At 38.1% G+C, this 23,814-nt stretch overlaps 1 protein-coding gene and 1 long non-coding RNA gene across 5 annotated transcripts; one reads left to right on the forward strand and one right to left on the reverse strand.

The window, feature by feature from the left end:
• Positions 1 to 715: 715 nt before the first annotated feature.
• On the reverse strand, positions 716 to 23,615 carry PPP2R3C (protein phosphatase 2 regulatory subunit B''gamma). 4 transcript variants are annotated; one of them, XM_058738812.1, is made up of 13 exons: positions 23,306 to 23,615; positions 18,264 to 18,391; positions 15,138 to 15,242; positions 14,367 to 14,479; positions 13,830 to 13,927; positions 12,113 to 12,183; positions 10,683 to 10,815; positions 10,205 to 10,260; positions 10,052 to 10,127; positions 9,198 to 9,334; positions 6,908 to 7,045; positions 3,325 to 3,384; positions 716 to 1,017 (listed from the first exon to the last, which is right to left on the reverse strand). In XM_058738812.1, exons 1-13 carry the CDS (start codon positions 23,352 to 23,354, stop codon positions 829 to 831), a joined length of 1,353 nt encoding a protein of 450 aa, XP_058594795.1. In that variant the 5' UTR covers positions 23,355 to 23,615; the 3' UTR covers positions 716 to 828. The 4 variants fall into 4 exon arrangements, with proteins under 4 accessions (XP_058594795.1, XP_058594793.1, XP_058594797.1 ...); XM_058738810.1 differs by having other exon boundaries at positions 23,297 to 23,615; XM_058738813.1 differs by having other exon boundaries at positions 905 to 1,017; positions 3,303 to 3,384; positions 23,297 to 23,615.
• On the forward strand, positions 1,017 to 4,121 carry LOC131517095 (uncharacterized). The gene is made up of 2 exons (XR_009264385.1): positions 1,017 to 2,402; positions 2,645 to 4,121. It is a non-coding gene; the product is annotated as an uncharacterized LOC131517095 (long non-coding RNA).
• Positions 23,616 to 23,814: the final 199 nt, after the last annotated feature.

The raw sequence follows: 23,814 nt of genomic DNA on the forward strand, positions 1-23,814 counted from the left end.
TACTTATGCAAACTATAAAATTTCCCAGAAATGCATTAAATGGTTTTGTCTTATTTTTAAGCCTCTTTCACTTTTCCTTCCTTTTCAACTCTTTTTATAATTACTATTTCCTTTGGATCATAGTTCATGGTATTTTGCCCTCTTCTAATCTTTCTTCTCATAAACTAAACACAGGACAGTATAATTGAGAATCTTTACACTGAGTTAATTTCTCTAACAAAATCCTTAATGAAATGGGGTTAAGTTTTGTACAATGTAACCCTGGTACTGGTTAATAAAGCTAGACAGATTTTTAAAAATACAATAGTGTTTTTAGTTGAAATATTAACTTGAATACTTTTTATTGAAACATCCTAAAAAGAAACATCACGTCCAAAGACTTCTAACCCAGAAATGAAATGGCTCTCTTCTAATGAATGGATAAGTTTATAATCTCTGATACACTTAATGCTTTAGAAGACTCAAGGTTAAGTGACCACATATAAATAAATTATCCCTCAAATATGCAAATTCTTAATGTCTAATGTCAGAAATATCCCATGAAAACTTCATTTCTGAAGATGATATAGGTTTAAAGTGGACTCCTACCTTTACCAAATCACACTTGCCTTATTTGAGCTAAGTGGAACCAGAATTTACTACCTCCTAAAACATTTCATCCTATTGCTTTCCAACTACTGCAAACAAAATTCCAATAACCAGAACATTTGCTGTGTTCTATAGGCATATAAAGTATTTTATTTAGGCCATTTCTAAGGATCCAGCTTGAAAGGTTTTGCATGCAGCATTCAAGTTTATCTTAATGAACACAGTCTAGTCTTTGAGAGATCATGTATCATCAAGGTCTGCAGAGTTTTCATTGTCATTTGCAACAAGGGCTTCTCTGTTCTCATAAGTCCAGAAGCCATTCAGATCGATTAGAATGGTGGTGACTGTGTCTCCTTGATTACTGTTGATTAAATCCTGAAGAGAGATTTTCAAAGGATCCTTTGGTTTAACCATGTCAAAGATTTCATCCTGTGAGAGAGAAAACAATACAATGAAACCTGGTACCTGATGAACTTAATTTCTTTCATACAGTGATGTGAAATTCAAGGCTGGCACTTGACCTCATGTAAAATTTTTTGTTCTAGTTTTTTTCTTTTCCATTTAACACACAGACAACTCCTTTTCCCTACACACAATCAAATTTTTACTGGAAGATTCCTTAGGTATGTGGCATCTATCTCTCATCTTAAGAGAGAAAGAAACTGAGGCTTGGAGTTTCATCTGATCCAAGCTATATAGCTAATTAGTGGTAAAACTAATGCAGTGTTCTTTGAATACATGATAAGTATCTTATACTTTTCTGTTGTCTTCTAATTGTTGGTAAAGCAAGGTCTTGATTTAAGTGCAAACTCAGCTCAAACTAAAAACTTAAATGCTTCCAGAGCCAAGATAACGACAATGCTTCATTTCCAATAGTGATGTCAACGTTTTATACTCTGGATCTAAGAGTATAGATCCAGAGGGATGGTGGTGGGTGAGGGACATTCAGTATCAAGGAATTCCAGAATGACCATGAAATTGTGCTAAAAGTTACTGGAATAGATGGAAAAATCTCTTCTATATTATGAGGTGTACTACATGAATATTTACAAGGAATTAGGTGCACGTTTTCTAATCTTTTTGCAGGAAAATTACTCGGGATTTAGTAGCATTTAAAGAGGGAGATTACATTTTAAGAAGATTAGAAGAATTCAGGTAAATGAAATCTATGAGCTTTTAATCTTGTGTGTTTGTGAAACGTCCCTTTCTAGGTTAGTGGCAATTTAAAATTACTAATTCTTAGATTGCCTGTTGCATAGTTTCAGATTTGTCTCATTTATTATTATTATTGTTTTATACTTAATTAAAACTGGATGTGTTATTTTATTATTTACTTAGCCTGAATCTGAATCTGTACTAGATACTGAATGTTTTTCATAGCTGGTAAAGTCTACAAAAATGCTAAGTAGCAGCACGTGTTTCAAATAGTGGTAGTTTTCATATTGTAAGACTGATGTCTCCGTAATAGTATCAAAGCAAGCAAGACCTTTGAAGTAGCAGATTTAAAAAGTGTCCAAACCTAAATATAGTTGATTCTTGAACAATATGGACTTGAAATGGATGGGTCCACTTAGACATAGATATTTTTGATAAATACAGTATACAGTAAATGCATTTTCTTTTCCTTACGATTTTCTCAATATTTTTTCCCTAGCTTCATTTTTAAAAATATATAAAACATGTAATATATAAAATATGTGTTAACTGTTTATGTTATTGTTTATATGAGGCTTCCAGTCAAAAGTGGGCTATTAATTAAGTTCCAGGGAGTCAAAAGTTATAGGTGGGGGAGAGGGGGGCGCCTGGGTGGCTCAGTTGGTTAAGCATCTGACTCTTTTTTTTTTTTTTTTTAATTTTTTTAACGTTTATTTATTTTTGAGACAGAGAGAGACAGAGCATGAACGGGGGAGGGTCACAGAGAGAAGGAGGCACAGAATCCGAAACAGGCTCCAGGCTCTGAGCTGTCAGCACAGAGCCCGACGCGGGGCTCGAACCCACGGACCGTGAGATCATGACCTGAGCCGAAGTCGGATGCTTAACCGACTGAGCCACCCAGGCGCCCCAAGCATCTGACTCTTGATTTCAGCTCAGGTCATGATCTCACAGTTCCGTGGGATCGAGTCTCGCATCGGGCTCTGTTGACAGCATGGAGCCTGCTTGGGATTCTCTCCTTCTCTTTGCCTCTCCCCTGCTTGCACACACACTCTCTTTCTCTCTCAAAATAAATAAACATTTCTAAAAAAGTTATACGTGGATTTCCAACTGCTTGGGTGAGCAGGGAGGGTTATTGCCCCTATCTCCTGTGTTGTTCAAGGGTCAACTACAGTTACCAAGTTAAAAATTCATTTTAACTTGGAATAGGCTGCCAAAGAATGCAGGTTATATGGATTCTCTTAATTTTCAATCAAATGAATGAATGCTTCCGATGAAAATACAGACTGACATGCTAAAATCATTAACTATACAAATCATTAGTCCAAGTGTGGTTTCAGTTACTAATGATTTAAATATTGGTTCAGAACAAGTAACAGCAAATACTTGATTTCATTCACTTCATAGTTCATAAGTTTCTTTCATATAAAATTTCATTTAATATAGGTGATTATCTGTATTACATATATTAAAAGAAAAGGTAGAGGAGCCTGGCTGGCTCAGTTAGTAGAGCATGCAACTCCTGGTCATGACTTCAAGCTCTATGGGGGTGTAGAGCTTACTGAAAAGGAAAGAAAAGGTAACCTTGACATCTTGAAATGAAACCGGATCTTGTCCATGGATTTTCATTAGTTCCTGTATGGCCTGTATGGATAGAAATAAGTCTGTAAATAAAAAATGCTCAACAGCCCCCTTCCTGTCCCATGGCCCCTTTCTAGTTCCACTTCCTTTCCTATCAGACCACAAGCCTTATCATTTCAACCACTCTTGCCAATATTCTCAACTTCCTTGACCTTGCTTCACATCCAGTCGGCCAAACTTAAACAATTTCAGTGTAACTACCAACCTTTCAAGATACATAACGTTGCTATTGAGAATTCCAGAAAAAAAGTCTATAAGACTACAGATTATTGCTACCATATAGGAATGGTCTCCAACCTCAGATCGGCCTTTACATGGCCTAGCGATTTAATCTGTGATGCCTGATCCACTCATTTTCCAGGAATGCTGTTCATACCCTCACTGTTCTTTTTTCTTTTTTTAATTTTTTAATGTTTATTTTTGAGAGAGAGAGAGCGTGGGAGCAGGAAAGGGGAAGAGAAAGAGGTAGACACAGAATCCGAAGCAGGTTCCAGGATCTGAGCTGTCAGCACAGAGCCTGACACGGGGCTTGAACCCACAAACCGTGAGATCATGACCTGAGCTGAAGTTGGCCACTTAACCTACTGAGCCACCTAGGCGCCCCATACCCTCACCATTCTTTAAGACACCCAATACGCCACCTCTGCCTCCCACCCTATACTTTGCCTTCTACTTGACAGAAAAAAATGTAAGCAAAACTCCCTCAAACTTTTTTATAACCTTTAAGAACAACAACAACAGGGGCGCCTGGGTGGCGCAGTCGGTTAAGCGTCCGACTTCAGCCAGGTCACGATCTCGCGGTCCGTGAGTTCGAGCCCCGCGTCAGGCTCTGGGCTGATGGCTCGGAGCCTGGAGCCTGTTTCCGATTCTGTGTCTCCCTCTCTCTCTGCCCCTCCCCCGGTCATGCTCTGTCTCTCTCTGTCCCAAAAATAAATAAAAAACGTTGGAAAATATTAAAAAAAAAAAAAAAAAGAACAACAACAACAAAAAACCCTAACTAAAGAAACTACTGTGATCCAGTTGGACTAATAAATATTTTAGGTGAGAGTCATTCACTGGAAAATTCTTGGTAAATAGTCAAATAAATACGTTGCAGGTGCTTACTCAGTATGTGGTGCCACTGGTATCAGTGTGTGCACAGGGCATCTCTTTGAAGTAGATGAGAATCTTTAAGTACACCCCCAGCTACTAGAGGGGTAGACCTGGAGGTATGATCTAGAGTGCAACATCTAGGCCCACTTTATAACTGGAATATTGACGTACAAAGACTTTATGAACAGCTTAGGACTGCAGGACTCAGTACCAATAAATAGTTACCTTAGCCCACACAACCAAGCCTAAATACTTTGATAAAATAAATGAGAGCAAGCAGGAGGGGCAGAGGGAGAGAGAAAGAATCTTAAGCACACAGCTCGATTTTGCGACTGTGGAATCATGACCTGAGCTGAAATCAAGAATCGGACACTAAGCGAATGAGCCACCCAGGCACCCCAATATAAAATATTTGACAAAATTTAGTATTATTAGAATGTTATAAAGAAATCTTTATGAAAAAGAGTTGAGGGTTTAATTTCCAAAAGATACATTTACTTTGTTTTCCTAAAATTGAATCTTCATTGAATAGGTCTGCCTAAAGTGGGAGATCCCTATGATGAGCTGGTATTATATTCTTATATTAGCCATTGACTCAGTTTCTAAAAAATGTATACTAATACTGCAATTGTAATTTATCCTAATATTTGCAGTCATTACGACCTAGGAAATCATAATGGAAGTTTTAGAGAATTTAACATGAAACTAAGAAATATATAGTATGAAACTCAGAAACCAAATAGTTATTTTTAAAATATCCAAAATTTTTAAATGGCAAATTCAAAGCCTCTGGAGAAAAATGGTTTATGAGAAAGATGTGAAAATGTCATTTTTATCATTTAAAAAAAAGCCATTTCTTCCTACTGTTGTCTTAACCATATAAAAATCACTTAGTTTTCTAAGGTAATGGGATGAAATACTACTATACAAAATTATCCTACCAAATGGAAAAGTCACCAAATTTAGGAATGATTTGTCTTAAAAGGGCAGACATTCCTACTTTTATACCTTGTGCATCTGAAGGCTTATCAGATAAGATACAATTAAATTTCCCTTCAGAACTCATCATGTTATTCCCTGAGACCACCTAAGGTGCAATATAAGTACTTCAGCAATAATGTTTTCATGCTGAAATGTGGCACACAATTCTAGCCAGTTTTAAATTTATTATTCTTATTCTTAAGTTACTTTCTTTTTGTTTATTAGAGAGTGCACATGTGACATAGGGGTGAGGGGCAGAGGGAGAGAGAGAATCCCAAGCAGGCTCTGGGCTGACAGCATAGAACCTGACGTGGGGCTCAATCCCATGAGTCTGGGATCATGACCTGAGCCGAAATCAAGAGTCAGATGCCCAACTGACTGAGTCACCCAGGCGCCCCTAGCCAGTTCTAAAATTATTTAAAAAAAAATTTTTTTTTTTAATGTTTATTTATTTTTGAGACAGATAGAGACAGAGCATGAATGAGGGAGGGTCAGAGAGAGAGAGGGAGAAACAGAATCTGAAGCAGGATCCAGGCTCTGAGCTGTCAGCACAGAGCCCGACGCGGGGCTCGAACTCACGGACTGTGAGATCATGACCTGAGCCTAAGTCGGCCGCTTAACCGACGGAGCCACCCAGGCGCCCCTAAAATTATTTTAAATATGATAATAAGGGGCGCTTGGGTGGCTCAGTCAGTTAAGCGTCCAGCTTCAGCTCAGGTCATGATCCTACAGTCTGTGAGTGTGAGCCCCATGTCGGGCTCTGTGCTGACAGCTTGGAGCCTGGAGCCTGCTTCGGATTCTGTGTCTCTCTCTGCTCCTCCCCTGCTTGTGTTCTGTCTGTATCTCTCTCTCAAAAATAAATATTAAAAATATATACATACAAAAATAAGTTTTTTTTTTTTACAGCATAGCATTTAAAAGAATCTACTACTGGGGCGCCTGGGAGGCTCAGTCGGTTGGGCGTCTGACTTCGGCTCAGGTCATGACCTCACCATCCATGAGTTCAAGCCCCACATCAGGCTCTGTGCTGACAGCTCAGAGCCTGGAGACCACCTCGGATTCTGTGTCTCCCTCTCTCTCTGGCCCTCCCCTGTTCATGCTCCGTCTCTCTCTGTCTCAAAAAAATAAACATTTAAAAAAATAAGTAAATAAAAAATAAAAGAATCTACTACTACCAAAGTCTGCAAAAGTTCTACCTTTTCTGAATTGTTTAATTGAAGCTTCTGTAGGATTTTACACATTAGTTTTTGATCACCAAAGCAACGAATTCCTCATGCATATCTGTATCTCCATGTCCAGTATAACCCCTGACATATTTGCACTTTTTTAAGTGTTCTACAACTAATCAAATCACCTTTTAGTCAATGTAAATAGGAAAAAAAAAAAAAAACTAAAAGCAGACTTGATTTGCTTCTAACATCTATTAGTAAACGTTTTGTTAAATGAGACTTACCCTGAAGAAGTAATTAAGTGAAAAGACATTCAGATATCCTTTGTTCTCAATATCAAGTAATTTGAAAATATACTGCAGAGCTGCAGGTTCTTTTCGATTCTCTAACGCAAGAACAAAGTCCAGGTAGGTCTTATAGTCCTACAGAAAAGAAAAGGATGTTCATTAGAAGCCTTATTTGGAATTAACTTTTCAAGTGAGTATCTAATGAATTGAAGCCATTTTACAATCAAAGATGGCAATTTTTTTTAATATGAAATGAGACATACTTGTATACTTAATATTGGTTTCTAGGAATTCTACTTAGCAGTTAATCTGTATTGAGAATAGTCTGGGGGACACAGCTCATTTTCTTATGAGAGATTTGCTGCTTTAAGGAGTAATTTTCTTTGATTATGCCTTTGAAATGGACAGGACAGTGACCAAGCTATTGTACAATGCCACTAAATTAGTATCTTCATTTCAATGTGGTCAGTTTTGGCGGGGGGGGGGGGGGGGAGTTTATCTGGAATGAATAGAATAGTATATTTAAATAATTACTTTGAAATACTGTTTAAACATTTTAAAATCAGATGATTTCCAGTAAGAAGCCATCTTAAGACTACCAGACATTCTACTTTAACTGAAACTGTTCTCCTGCAAAGAAATGGAAAAAAGCACAAATAAAAGCTAGAATGACATAAGGAGAACAGAAAGCTTTTGCTACAAAAAAGGCATATTCAGATTACTTTTGCATGGTGAAAAGAACACTTGAGAGATTCTCACTTAGAAAAAAAATTTATATTCTTGGAAAATGCTTTTTTAGGCTAACATTAAGAATTCCTTTTCACATAAATTGCAATATAAAGAGCTAAAGAGATGCAGCCTCATCATGGTCTAACTCTGTTCACAGTTGAAGCCTCTGGTTTACTTTATTCACCAGAAGTCATTAGAATAGTACAAGCTCCTCACTCTTGAGTGTAGACAGCCGTAGGAGTCACAAAGCAGAGTTTCTGCACCTTTCCCTCCTTTTCCTGTGCCACCGGCTATCAATTGTGTTATTCAGAAAACTGCTATTAAAGCTAAATGATAAAACCTAAAACCCCAATTCTCTTCTGACAATATGACCATTTCTTAACTGTCATTCGTTGACAATTTATCAGATCCCTAACGTGTTTTTAACATCAAGGATGGTGATTTTAAAACGCTAGAGGGGCACCCGGGTGGCTCAGTCAGTTAAGTGTCCGACTCGGTTTCAGCTCAGGTCGTGATCTCACATTTCATGAGTTGGAGCCCCACAGTGGGCTCTGTGCCGACAGTGTGGAGCCTGCTTGGGATTCTCTCCCCTCTTACCCTGCCCTTCCCCCGTGCACTCTCACTCTCTCTCAAAATAAATAAACAAAAAAACATAAGATACTAGTTAGAATTTCCTAAAGTATTTTGCATTGTTGTGATAAAAGGACAGGTGCATGTTAATTGTTAGGTACTAACATAGCCACTTACAGAAAATAATACAACCTGATTCTTAGATTTAAACCATGGCATCTGTAGTACTATACCTGACCTGGCAGTTTATTTTTTTATTTAAAAAAAAAAAATTTTTTTTTAACGTTTATTTATTTTTGAGACAGAGAGAGACAGAGCATGAACAGGGGAGGGGCAGAGAGAGAGGGAGACACAGAATCTGAAACAGGCTCCGGGCTCTGAGCTGTCAGCACAGAGCCCGATGCAGGGCTCGAACTCACGGGCCACGAGATCATGACCTGAGCCGAAGTCGGACGCTTAACCGACCAAGCCACCCAGGCGCCCCTGACCTGGTAGTTTAAAGAATGAATCATCTATATGAAAACAGTCGATAGGATTTGCCTATTTTTGAGATTTTTTTTTTGTTTTCTCACTAGTCCATACTCTTCAGGGGAGGTGGGCAGAGGATAGGCTAAATGGGTGATGGGTATTAAGGAGGACACGTGTTGTGATGAGCACTGGGTGTTATATAAGTGATGAATCACTAAATTCTACTCCTTAAACTAATATTACACAGTATGTTAACTAACTAGAATTTAAATAAAAACTTGAAACATTAAAAAAAAAAGAGACGATAATGAAATGAAAATATTAAAATTTTGTATTTGTCCTGAGTCCATATTTAAAGTGAACTTGCCTTAAGATCAAAGTCTCCAAAACTCAAACAATTTGATTAGTTCGGACTTTTTAAGATAGATGTAAAAATAATACTGTATCACATCAAGAAAAGGGTTTGTGGGAATTGCAGGAGCCTAAATTTTTAAAACTTATCAGAGATTTAAACTACTACCATTTCTCCATCATAGGTGAGACACTCCTGGAAAACACGATCTAAGAAGACATTGGTCATGGTTGCTGTTCCATAGCGGGAGAGTTCTTCTTTACTGAGCATGCCATTGTGATCCTTATCAAGATTCAAATACTGGCCTTGGGAACAAAAGTTATAAAAAGACATGACAAAAGTAAAATTCTAATTAGAATACAAAAGAATAAACACAAAAAGTTCTTTCTATTGGCTAATACTTTAATTTTCAAACTATGTTAGGGTAGTGCCCTAAGATCAACTATCCCTGGACTCTATCATACCAGCCCTTAAACTAGAACCAAAGAAAACCCATCATGAAGGCCATGGCCTTTGGGCCATTCCACATCATTATTTGTTTTCAGTTTGCAGGCGTTTAAAACTTTCCTAGGTGTTGAAATTAGAGAGAGATAGGGGTCAATAAAAAGCACTGAAATGTAAGTATTTGAAAGCAGAGATCAAGGATGCCAAAATGAATCAGAAGACCACCCAAGAGAATAGTGTAGCAGACTAATGAAATTAAAGGAAATAAGCAAACAGTCCCTAGAACACCTGCCTCTGGATACTGACAGCAGTGGCATTTTAATCACAATGCAAGATAATAGCTGATGTTCATAAAGATGCTCCTGAGTCATTAAGAAAGGGTCAAATTACATTCTGTATGTTCTACTAAAGAGCAAGAAAATGACAAGTAAATTTTAGTAATTTATAATACTCGCTCTTAAGGTAATTAGAATACTTTGATCCTAAGCTAAATTAGCCTATGTATAAAACTGTTCTTTGAACGCCAATTAACTGAGGAAAGGATAACTCAAATTTTAGCATTATGATAGGAACCATACCATAAACCCTTAAGGCAGAAGGTGCAGAAAACCAGTTAGTTTCTTGACTCTCTTTGGAGAGTTCCTCATCCCTTAACTAAATAAACACAGAGACATGATTAGAAGACAGTAACTGTCAAGTGATATAATTAAGTATTTTAAAAACATATTTACCTCCAATAAATCATCTAGGAAGCTGCATGCTAAAATATCTTGAATTTTAATCTTCCCTTTAAAGAACAAACACAATTTCATTTAAAAAAAATAGAGGAACTCAATTTTATAAAGGTATTTTAAAAGAGTAATCACACAATTGGTATTTTAAAGTTTCATATTTTACATCAAAAAGAACCAATTCTCCGTATATTACATAACAGGAAGAGCAAGTATCAGAATAACTGTTTTTCAGAACTGGAAGGAGCCACTGATTAACCAATTCATACACCATTTTAGAGGTTAGATGACATGCCCAGTGTCACACAGCTGGTTATAGTTGGTGCAAATAAATCATAAAAGATATGATTTATTGCCCATAAAAGATATATTAAGGGCAATGACATGTTAGAAAAATAAATGACATCTTCATGACTTCTCTGCTTATTAAGATTTAGAATAATATCCTTATAATATCTAAGATAAGATTTTCTTTTACCTGTTCTTAGAGGGTCTAAAAAGAAGAAGAACTTCCTAACTGCTGTACAAACATAAAAGGAGTAAAAAGATTTTTCCAGCCCATCTAATTGTGGCAAAGTAGGGATAAGTTCCAATATGTAGTTTTCTAAGTCCTGAAAGGATAAAACAAATCAAAATGTTAAATCAAAGTGTTAAATGTCTAATCTTGTTTCTTCATTAGGTACTGGAATATTGAATTTCAGTCCTAAAAATCATTCAGCATTAATAGTATATTAACTATATAAGTGGTAAAACTTAAATAATTAAACTACTTAAATTAGTTATATAACTACGTGAGTGGTAAACATATTGTGTTTCTACAAATTTATTTTTTATTTCAATTTTAACATATTTTTGAGTAATACATTCTACAAAATTCCAAATTCAAAAGGAACAAAAAGTATTCATTGAAAGTCTCATCTATTTCCTCTTCCCAGAAGTAACCTATATCAGCTTGTGATGCATCTTTCCAAAATAACTTATGCACATACAAACCAATACATATATATGTGTATTTCTCTTTCTCTTAAAAAATTTTTTTAATGTTTATTTATTTTTGAGAGAGAGAGAGAGAGAGACTGACCATGAGCAGGCAAGGGGCAAGGAGAGGAGACACAGAATCCGAAGCAGGCTCCAGGCTCTGAGCTCTCAGCACAGAGCCCGACATGGGGCTCCAATTCACAAGCCTTTGAGCTGTGAGACCATGACCTGAAGTTGGCTGCTTAACTAACTGAACCACCCAGGAGCCCCTCTCTTTCTCTTTTTATGAAGGATATAGCAGCAAACTATGCAAATTCTTCTGTATCTTGCTTTTATCACTTAACAACATACTTTGTAGTCATTCAATCCTGGCTCTCGAAGAGCTTCTTGCCTTTATTTTTTAAATTTTTGTATTTAAATTTTTTAAAAAATATTTATTTTTGAGAGAGGGAGAAAGATAAAGAGAGAGAGAGAGAGAGAGCAAGGGGGACAGGGGCAGAGAGAGAGGGAGGCACAGAATCTGAAGCAGGCTCCAAGCTGTGAGCTGTGAGCACAGGGCCTGATGTGGGGCTTGAACTCACAAACCATGAGATTATGACAGCTATAGCTATTAAAAGAGCTATAAAAAAAGAGCTATAGGCTCTTTTTTAGAAGTTGGAATCTCACAAACCATGAGATTATGACAGCTATAGCTATTAAAAGAGCTATAAAAAAAGAGCTATAGGCTCTTTTTAGAAGTTGGAGGAAAAAAGTTGGAGGAAAAGAATCTAAAAAGGAATTCTTGTGGTCAATATACATTTTAAAAGTTTTTTGGGGGAAACACATTTGCAAAAACAAAAACAATATAAGAATCACCTGTAACCCAACCAGTGATAACTACTGTTAACATTTTGGTGTCTACAGTAATTATTAAAATAGGTTAATACTTACAGATTCCCGAAGGTACCCTTGTCCAGCAACATCATATAAACTGAGTCCTATTCTTGTTTGATGAAGCCAAACTGACAATACATAAGAAGATGAAATGTAATTTTAAGATCTGTCCTTTAGCATATATTTGGATAAAAGGAGATAAACAGCTAGATTAGGGGGACAAACTAGTAACTCTACAAACATTTCTCACACATATATTACCCCAAAATTGTTTATAACAAAATGTACCATATAATTAATGGCAGATATCAACACAACTACCCTGCCTAAAGTGACAATAAAGTTCATGCCCTTGAGAATATTGTTCTACATCCATTAAACTTGGTGTTTCACCAAAAAGGGACAGCAATTGTAATGTTATGCCTTCAATGAAGGTGCATTTATTCTACCGGAGTTATTACTGTGACTAAGTATTAGTTAAAAATCATACATCTAGAACTTCACAGATCTTTATGGAACTTAATAGGAATCATAACTCCAGGTTGTTTAATAAAAACTCCTAGAATGTGATGCTACAATTTTGAATTTGAAACTATCCTCAGGCAACTCAACCTACAATACAGCTGACCCTTGAACAACATGGGTCTGAACTGTGTGGGCCCACTTATACATGGATTTTTTTTCAATAAATACAGTATAGTACTATAAATGTACTTTCTCTTCCTTATGTTTTTTGTTTTTTCCAAGTAGGCTTCATGCCCAGTGCAGAGCCCAATGCAGGGCCCAATGCAGGGCTTGAACTCACGACCCTGAGATCAAGACCTGAACTGAGATCAAGAGTTGGAGACTGAACTGAGCCACCCAGGCACCCCTTTTTTTTAAGTAATCTCTACAAACAACATGGGGCTCGAACGTACAACCCTGAGATCAAGAGTTATACACTCCACTAACTGAGCTAGCCAGGTGCCCCACCTTACAATTTTCTTACTAACATTCTTTTCTCTGGTTTACTTTATTGTAAGAATACAGTATGTAATACATATAACATATATAATATGGGTTAATCAACTGTTTATATTATTGGAAAAGCTTCCAGTCAATAACAAGCTATTAACAGGTCAGTTTTGGGGAAGTCAAAACTTATACTCATTTTGACTACATGGGAGGTCAGTACCCGAACCCTTGTGTTGTTCAAGAGTCAACTGTATATTGGTGAAATAGAATTACCAGTGAATTAAAATAATTTAAATCACCATACATTAAAACTCTTGTTTTAGCCTTTAATATATAGTATATATGTATGCATGTATGTATGTATGTATGTATGTATTTAATTTTTTTAGAAAAAGAAAGCATACAAGTTGGGGAGAGGGGCAGAGGGAGAGAGAGAGAATCTCAAGCAGGCTCTACACTCAGTGCAGAGCCCAACGAGGGGCTTAATCCCATGACCTTGGGATCACGACTTGAGCCAAAATGAAGAGTTGGATACTTAACCAACTGAGCCACCCAGGCACCCCTAATATTTTTTTAGTTAGTATCTTTAGGATACATGTTTTTGTTTTGTTTATAATAATGAACCCAAATTTATGGTAAGAAATCTCAGCTCTAGTAAATTCCAGGAGAGAAATGGAGTAATAAGAAAACAAATCTGGGTCAAATTCTGCTATTCAGACTTACTAAGAGAGTTCTTTCACATGGAAGGGATACTATAAAAGCATGTACCAAAAACTCTTTGATTCCCAGAGGAATTTAAGCACAATGAAAATGAAATCACCTTTCCTCATGACATAATTGAAGAATTGCATAATAGAAATTCTTCCGTAAGAGTCTGTATGAAGGAGTTTAGCAAAGACTTTTGCTGTAAAAAACTGCCTAAGGAAAGGAAATAAAGATTAAAATCATCTGCCAACATAATATTAAAATGACTTCTATATTGAATTAGCTAACAACAGCATGAATCCAAAGAATTAAAAATCAAAATGAAAAAAATCAAAGTGAGAATCGTAGTTCAAAACTTAAAATATTAAGTCATACATCTTTGTATTTTATCATCCTAAGAATGAAAGCCCATACTGTTATAAATAAATGTACTATATATATGTAGTTGCATGGTATGTAAATACTCCATATTATAAAGTATTAATTTCTTTTAATAACTTCATACCAATAGAATTTTGACTAATTTTATTAAACTTGATTAATAACTCAAATGGACTCAAATTGTCATCCCAATGGCTTGTACTTTCATTAACATTTATTTGAGGCATTTAAAATGTTTAACATACTCCTTTGTTAGTTATACTATTCTTACTTGCACTTGGGTCCAGCTTTTTCACCAACTTTCAAAAAATTTTCATAATTAATCATTGCTTCCTCTCCAATCATAGGTGGTGTTTGGTGCTTATCCAGCAAAAACCATAAGTTCTTAGGAGAATTGCAGAAATGAAGATGTTACAGTTAACAAAACAAAATTTAACATTGGTTAAATGTGTTATTTCCATTAAAATGGTAGCCTGATAGAAATTTAGTATTAAGATGAATCTTATCCCCTATTACCCTTTTGATTATTAAGAACATAATACAAATAGCTAGCATTTATTGAATGCTTCAGTTTAAAGTTTTCTTATACAGCACTTCCTTAATCCATATAACTATGTGACATAGACACATAGTTATCTCTACTTTATAAATGAGATTTGGAACACAGAAATGTTAAGTCCACTGTCCAAGATCATAGAGCCTGGCTAGGATGTGAACCCCCCCAGTTTGACCCCATACTTGTGGCTCTCAACTTTGGCCTTGTTAGAATCACCTAGGGACTTTATTTACTTATTTATTTATTTTTCAATATATGAAGTTTATTGTCAAATTGGTTTCCACCTAGGGACTTTAAAAAACAAAACTATTTTGGGGAGAACTGTGCCCAGGCAAGTTCTGCAGCTGACTTTGACAGGAACCATTGCTCCAGGGCCTTCACCCACTCTGCAGCAGTGATTCCATTAAGAAACCCTGAGATCCTGTATGACTTTAGTACAAATACAAAATAGCTAACATCCAAAGCAACCTTTTATTCTATGCTTACCTGTAATTCTTCATTATCTAATAGTTCTCTGCTTTTCCTCTGCAGAAAGACAGCTCTGGATTCCTCTCTTAATTTTTGTAGTAAGACTTCATCTTCAGCTGGCAGCTAAAAATACACTACAGTTAATTTCTCTACACCTAAATTCTAGGATTTACATAGTTTTGGATTATGTAAAATATATTTGGCCTCATAAAATAGTACATAAATTAAGTACACATCCTCAAGTTACTTTTTGTATCTCAATTCTTCTTCAAGTTATTCATTTAAAAAGTTCATTTAGGGGCACCTGGGTGGCCCAGTCAGTTCTAAGTGTCCAACTTCGGCTCAGGTCATAATCTCACGGTTCGTTGAGTTCGAGCCCTGCATCGGACTCTCTGCTGTCAGTGCAGAGCCCATTTCAGATCCTCTGTCCCTACCTCTCTATGCCCCTCCCCTGCTTCTATGCACACACACTCTCTCTCTCAAACATAAACACACATTTAAAAAAAAGATCCACAGAGAATTCAATGATCAGCAAGACCATATCCCTGTCTAGAAAGAACTAACGGTCAAGCCCAAGTTTCATTTTATATTCTCAGAGTGCTCTTTCCACTATAACCTTAGACTGACAGAATGAATTAGGACTAACTGAAGATAGACCGCCTTAGCAGAGTATGACTTCTGAGCCTGGATGATCTTACTCCTTGGAAATGGTCAAGCCAGTGTCTATTATGTTCCCCTCCAAGTAGAGGGTGTGCCCACTGGAGTGATTTCCATAAACAGGGCTTAAAAAGGACTCATTCCAATTCAACTTCAGTTTGCTTCAAGGATTTCTCTTCCAGATCTCTGCCCCATTAAATGTGGCTAAGTAACCATAATCCAAATTAGCCATGATTTCCACCTTTCATTTCCAAGAATTAAGATGCCATCCCTCCCATGAAAAGGAAGAAGTATTGGGAAGTAAGGCTGGGGCTGAAACTCTGACTGTGCTCCGGTGGCTAGTCAACCAGCTAATCTGCCAAGGAGAGAAGTGGTGACCAAAGATAAAGATACTAGGTTCTCCAAGGCTGTGGAAAGACAGAGAGAGAAGAAACAACAAAAAGAACATCCCACAAATCCGCATCTGCAGACAGGAAACCATCTGGGATCTGGAAGAGGTCACATAGAGAAGGAAGAAACAGAAATGGGACATAGGGGTTTCCCTCAGGAACCACAATGGCGAGCCAAAGGTTAGTACTGGAAATACAGGAAAATGGACTCCTGGGTTCAGAAATGGGATCATATCAACATCTAAGGGCTGTTCCTGGGTTAGTAAGATACTATTTCATAATCCTGATTAAATGAAATCATGAATATAAAATGCTCTGAAGTACACTGGCACTCAATAAATGTCAATTCCCTTCCTGTGCCCCCAGACTACTGAAAATTTTCAGTTGTCTAGTGGACTGTTTAAGAAATTATGAAATACAAAAAGCAGAAGTATGTATGATATCATCCCATTTTTGCTAAACACATACATGTACACAGAAATATGTAGAAGAATTCATGCGAAAATACTTATATCTCTGCAATGTTATGGGAAAATATCAGCTGTATTTTCTCTTTTCCATGACAAATGTGGCTTAGTTATATAATTTTTTAAAAGATTTTATTTTTAAGTAATTTCTACACCTGATGTGGGGCTCAAACTCATGACCCCAAGATCAAGATTTGGATGCTCTACCAATTGAGCAAGCCAGGCACCCCTAGTCATATAATTCTTAAAAGACTGCCAAACAGTATTATAAAAAGGTTTCCAATAAAAATGGTTTACTTGGAAAAAGTTTTTAATATGAAATTTATTGTCAAATTGGTTTCCATACAACACCCAGTGCTCCTTCCAACAGGTGCCCTCCTCAATGCCCATTACCCACCCCACCCTCCTTCCCACCCCCCAACCAACCCTCAGTTTATTCTCAGTTTTTAAGAGTTTCTTATGGTTTGGCTCCCTCCCGCTCTAACTTTTTTTTTTTTCCTTCCCCTCCCCCATGGTCTTCTGTTAAGTTTCTCAGGATCCACATAGGAGTGAAAACACATGGTATCTGTCTTTCTCTGTATGACTTATTTCACTTGGCATAACACTCTCCAATTCCATCCACGTTGCTACAAAAGGCCATGCTTCATTCTTTCTTATTGCCAAGTAGTATTCCATTGTGTACACAAACCACAATTTCTTTATCCATTCATCAGTTGATGGACTTTTAGGCTCTTTCCATAATTTGGCTATTGTTAAAGTGCTGCTATAAACATTGGGGTACAAGTGCCCCTATGCATCAGCACTCCTGTATCCCTTGGGTAAATTCTTAGCAGTGCTATTGCTGGGTCATAGGGTAGAACTATTTTTAATTTTTTGAGGAATGTCCACACTGTTTTACTTGGAAAAAGTTTGTACTTGAAGAAATAAGTTTGTACTTGAAGAATATCTGGATAATTCACTTATATTAATACATTGCTCCTACTTTCTTTGTAAATATTGTTATAATTGAGTTTAGAAGGTAACAGGTTTAAGAGACATTCTGCTAAAATTCCACAGTTAACTTTTCTACAGTGGTCACATTTTACATAATACTAAATAGGTCTTATTCCTTCAACTTCAGCTCTAAGTAGCTTTCTTAGGGTCTTACTGTTTACTATAATCTTTATCAAAGACTTCACGGTTTTGGCATGAGGAAACATAATTGAGTCTAACTTTTCAAGTTTTCCATTTTAATCTATTTTTCAGTTCAACCTTGAGCAAAATGTATTATACCTTAGAACACGAGTAAAAGACAAAAGTTAAAAATGGTGATCAGCCAAGTAAACCTAAGTCTTATAAAAAGACAACATAATCCAACAGAATACCTACCACAAATATCCATAGGAAAATGAGGAATAAAAAGCCAGTAACCCAAAAAAAGGGGGCCAAGTAACAACTTTGTGGTCTTATACCAATTTATATCAAACCCTGAGATTTATCAATTCCAAAACAATAAGATCAACTACAATGAAAGACTATATAAAAATTTAAATATAATCCTGTATTTATACAAAATAAAAGATGCTGATCCCATTTTGAAAATTACATTTCACTTATAAACTCTGTAAGACATTTGCTTAGATACCACTTACCCTATAATAAAACCGGGGAATGGTCTTATAGAATTCATTTGTGTTTTTCCTATCTCCTTTCCATTCTGAGTAGTATTTGGTAAATAAATCCATTTCTTCATCTTTTAATTCTTGTTCACTTTTTTTTTCTGGTAACAAAATAGATTAAAAGGGAAAAGCACTTTTGGAATAAGTATTTTTTACCATAGGGTAATTACAGTGCAAAAAAGACATTGAAAATTGTGCTTAGATACTGAACATCTGTATTAATTTTCTGAAAACAGGAAGAATCACTATCTTCCACTGAAAAAGCCTCCCCTGCAACTTCAACCATATCTCAGCTGCTCCTTTCACTTCTTTTTATCACTATACTTGTCTCTTCCTCAAGTCACTGCCTCCCTTACAGACTTCTGGCATGTTCATGATTCATTCCATCAAAAGTACTTACTGAACACCTACTACATATAGAGCACTATTAGACACTGGGGCTAGAGTGGTAAGAAAACAGTCCTGGACCTCATATGAGTTTCAGCTTGCAATCACTGTTCCTCTACCTAATGCAAACCCCGTCCATCTGAGCTCAGACCTCAGGATGCTATTACCCACCAAACCACCTGCAGCTGGCCTATAGCCATCATATTTAGTCAGTCTGCCACAGTTTGTTGACCATAGCAACTGGTGCAGTGTTCTTCACCTCAATGTCTTGCATTAATCATCAAGGAAGGATAACGTTTATGATAGTAACCATGACACCTCAACTCTGAAGAGGGGTCACTCTGTCACTCGGTTCCATGGCAAGACCGCAGATCTTATCTGCTCCTAAATATACTAACCTTAAATAAAATCTTAAACTCTCATATACCCTCAGATAACTTTTCTCTCCTTCTGGTTATTCAAAACCTCACTGTCATCATACCTACAGTTCAGCCTCACTGAAATCTTCAATTCTGGGGTCTATTTTCTCAATAGTTTACTTTCCTCCTCCTCTTCCTCTTTCCACTTCCTTCCAACATGCCTATAGTTGTTGCCCTAAACCTCTCTTATGCCTGCATTTCTGCCACATGTGCCATGTTAATTCCTAACCTTGGACCACACTGTCGATTCTCTTATTTTCTGGCCATTTATTTTTGTTACTCTTTCTCCCTCATTTCAACTTTTGTAGTGTGACTTCTAAGTCCCAAGTGTATGTCACTAACACAGACACTGCTCTTGAACTCTAAACTCATACATTCAAAACAAAATATTTTCATCCTCACACTCCAACATACCTAATAATTTCCCATTCCTCACCTCACCACTCTTCTCCTAATTCCACGTTTCTATCCCAGTTAATGGTATTCATCCAGTCACCCAAGCCCAAACCCCTAGAGTCATTTTCATTATTTCACTCATTCTTTTTTCACTCAACTATTCTAGGGACACACAAATATATGTGAGTGGACACATGCACATGTGTCCATACATACACACAACACTTTCAACAGTGTCTGGGAAAGTTTCATGGAGATGAAACTGGACAAAAAACTGAAGAAGGCAAGGAAGCAGGCTATCCAGATATCATGGGAGAAGGGCATACCAGGCAAGGAAATAGCCAGTGCCAAGGCCCTAAAATAGAGGAGTGTGCCTGGTGTGTCCAGGGAAGAGGGAGGCAGTGAGTGTGGCTGTAGCAGAGTGGGCCAGAGGAAACGTAGATGAGGGAAGGCAGATTAATGGGAGGCAAGGCCACTAGCTCATTGGTGAGGGAGAGAGCCACCAGAAACAATTAGGAGGCTAATGCAGTAATCCAGGTGACAGATGGTGGAGGCCTGGATCATGGTGGCTGCAATGGAGGCAGTTAGGAGTAAATATTCTAGATATATTTTCTTTTTAGTCCCAGGATTTGCAAACACGCTGGATGTGGATATCAGAGAAAAAGAGCAATTGAACATATCTCTACAGATTTTGACCTGAGCAGATGGGGTGGCCAATATCAAAAAGGTGGAAAGCTACCAGTGAGCAAGTTAGAAAGGAAAGCAGGAGTTCAGTCTTGGATAAATTAAGATTAAGATACCTACTACAGGGGTGCTTGGGTGGCTCATTTCAGCGTAGGTCATGACCCCAGGGTCATGGATCAAACCCCACTCCTCACTGAGCATGCAGCCTGCTTAAGATTCTCTCTCTCTCTCTCCCTCTTTCTCTTTCTCCCTCTGCCTCTCTCCTGGCTTGCGCACGTGCTCGCTCGCTCTCTCAAAAAAAAAAAAAAAAGATTCCTATTAAAACCAAGTGGCCATGTCAAGTAGGCAATTAGATATATGAGTCTGGCATTTGGGAAGTGGAAATACACATTTAGGAGACAAAAGCAAATATACAGTATTTAAAGCCTTAAAAATAATGGTTAATTTCACCATGAAGGTAAGAGTAGATAGAGAATAGAATAGAAGCTGACCAAGGACTTAGCTTTGGGCACTCTGATGGTAAATCGCTGGGGAGAAGAAAACAAAGATTGAGAAGGGATGACTGGTGAGGTGAGAAGAAAACTAAGGGAGTGTGTCTCCCAGAAACCAAGAAGAGAAAAGTATGCTTAGGACGAGAGTGAACTACTATATCCCTGGCAGGTCAAGGAAAGTGACGACTAAAAACTGACCACTGGAACAACACAGAGATCACTAATGATCTTGACAAGCAGGAATTACAGTACAGATTTAATCCACAGGTTTTTGTTTTTTTTTTTAAGTTATTTATTTTTGACAGAGAGAGAGAGAGAGAGAGAGAGAGAGAGAGACAGAGCATAAGTGGGGGAGGGTCAGACAGAGGGAGACATACAATCTGAAGCAGGCTCCAGGCTCCGAGCTGTCAGCACAGAGCCCAATGTGGGGCTCGAACTCACGGATGGCGAGATCATGACCCGAGCCGAAGTCAGACGCCCAACCGACTGAGCCACCCAGGCGCCCCATAATCAACATTCTTTTAACAAGCAATAATATAAGGTGAACAGGGAAATGAGGCATAGCTAAGAGGTAGAAGTTTAAGACAAGAACATTTCTTAAGGTGAGAGAAATACCACCATGTTTAAATACTGATAGGAATGACTGAGAAAGAAAACCTGGTGCAGGAGACAGAGACAACTGCAGGAGTACACCTTTGAATAGGTAAAAATGGGATCTAGCACACCACTGAAGGAAACAGCCTTAAATAGAAGCTGTATAACCTAAATGATTTACTTATTATTTTATTTATCTCTCCCAACACTAAAGCTTAAGTTCTACAAGGACTTTTTTTTATCTGTTTTGTTTACTGCTATAGCTTAGAATAGTACTTGGCACATAACAAGCATGCAATGGGGTGGGCTTAAGAGTGAAGCAGAGGGGAGGCCCTGGTGCCCCAGTGGGTTGGGCGTCTGACTCAGGTCATGATCTCACAGCTTGTGAGTTTGAGCCCCCACGTCGGGCTCTGTGCTGACAGCTCAAAGCCTGGAGTCTGCTTCAGATTCTGTGTCTCCCTCTCTCTCTGACCCTCCCCTGCTCACACTGTGTGTCTATCTCTCAAAAATAAATAAACATTAAAAAAAAAAAAAAAAGAGCAAAGCAGAGAATGGGGCACGTGGGTGGCTCAGTTGGTTAGGCCTCTGACTTTGGCTCAGGTCATTGTCTTGTGGTTCATGAGTTTGAACCCCACATTGGGCTCTGTGCTGACAGTTAGGGGCATGGAGCCTGCTTCGGAATCTGTGTCTCTCTCTCTCTGCCCGCCCCCTGCTCGCACTCTGTGTGTCTCTCTCTCTCAAAAAATAAATAAATGTTATAAAAAATTCAAAAAAGAAAAGAGTGACGAGAATGTACAAGTACATGTAACTTTTCCTATAAACGGCACAGAAAAATGTAGCAAAAGCTGGAAGGAGATGTGAGAAGAAATGTTTTTCCGGGGCGCCTGGGTGGCTCAGTTGGTTAAGCGTCTGACTTCGGCTCGGGTCATGATCTCGCGGCCCATGAGTTCGAGCCCCACATCAGGCTCTGTGCTGACAGCTCAGAGCCTGGAGCCTGCCTAAGATTCTGTGTCTCCCTCTCTCTCTGCCCCTACCCTGCTCATGCTCTATCTCTCAAAAATAAAATAAATGTTAAAAAAAAAATATTTTTCTTACATGGAGCATATTATAACATGTTTGTCAGTTGATGGAAATGATCCAGTAAAGAAGGAAAATCTGATAATAGCTGAGAGAGAAGATGAGAGTGAATAAAAGAAAGGGAGCATGATCTAATGTTGGAGTGGAGGAATTGTCTCAAATAGGAGCAGGGACAATTAGTTCATTTTAACAGTAAAGGCAGAGTGTATGGGCATCTATGGTGAGGAGAGGGCTGATAGAAATGGTAAGTGGGAACAGGTGAGCTCCGACTTTCTCAAATACATACACAAGTTCATCAACTGAAAATAAAGAGTAGGTAGGGTATACTGGAGAACTGGATGTCTGGAAGATGAGAACTGCCAGAACTGAGTGTAAGGAAACAAGGAATATGTGTAAATAAATGACTGAAACACTTCCTTTAGGTTCGTGGACATGAATTAAAAGTGAGACCATTCACCACGGTTTCGTTTTTCTCCAGCCACTTTGGGCTACCCTGAAGGCACGTGTGAAATAGGAAAGATAGTTTTAACCAGGTTGGTTAACAGGCAAGCGTGAAGGTGAAGGGAAGGGATAAGGGAAAAATATATTATGAAATCTAAAATGTATAAGGAGGGAAGTAAAAAAAAAGTGTGATAATAAAAAGACAAAAGATCAATGGATTATAGGTTATAGTAGGATTAAAGAGTTGTTGGGACTGGAATTCTCAATTATTCCTCAAAAGCCTAGGTCACAGCCACGTAAGTTGGTGCTAGGGTAGCTCCTCATTCCGCAACTCCTTTTCCTGGGAAGTGGGGATCAAACCTTTCAGTAACCCTAAATCACAGTCCAACTGCCTTTATCGAGAGAGCTTCCATAGAAGCGTAAAGTGCGGCTCCCAGTAGCTGCTTCTCCCTCATCTCCCGCATCTTCAGGAATTTAGGGCCTGGCTATCTCTGCGAGCAGCCCCTCCCAAACTCACTGTTAGTACCGGTGCTGGGCGTCGCTAATCGCCGGCGAAGAATTTCTTTCCAGTCCATGGCTGACTCCCGCGCAGAAGCTCCTGCATTTGCTGTTTACTAACCGCTCCACCCCCTACCAGCTCAGACAGCAATCACCGCCCAACCCCGTAAAGGTCAGGAATACTCAGTCGCCATGTTGGACATGGGCGGAAGTCGGCTGAAGAGGCGAACAAACGATTATTGCCACTGCGGCGAATACGGCTAATCAAGTTACCAGCGGGCAACACGGACTTGAAAGAGACGTTAAAAACAATCCTCTGCAAGTCAGCACCCAACTTCACCAAGTCCAATTTGAAAGGTTCAGGATAAGGAAGCCCCACGTTGTTATTTAACTTGGGGCTTAGGCGCGTATGGGCCACGTGACTCAGGAGTCCTTAAGCGTTTCCGGCCCGGGGATGGGGCGGGGGGAAGGTTTTCTTCCTTCACAATTTCTTTTCATTGCTCATTGCTGATATCTAGAGGCCATAAAGGTTCTCTG

This window comes from Neofelis nebulosa, chromosome 7 (genome assembly GCF_028018385.1).
Source record: "Neofelis nebulosa isolate mNeoNeb1 chromosome 7, mNeoNeb1.pri, whole genome shotgun sequence".
Taxonomy (NCBI): Eukaryota; Metazoa; Chordata; class Mammalia; order Carnivora; family Felidae; genus Neofelis; species Neofelis nebulosa.

Coding starts and splice junctions, on each gene's coding strand:
- PPP2R3C (XM_058738810.1), bottom strand. CDS start 23,354: ATGGACTGGAAAGAAATTCTTCGCCGGCGATTAGCGACGCCCAGCACC. Junction 18,392..23,296: donor GCCCAGCACCGGTACTAACA/GTGAGTTTGGGA, acceptor TTTTGTTACCAG/AAAAAAAAAGTGAACAAGAA. Junction 10,128..10,204: donor TCCTAGATGATTTATTGGAG/GTAAATATGTTT, acceptor GTGTTTATTTAG/TTAAGGGATGAGGAACTCTC.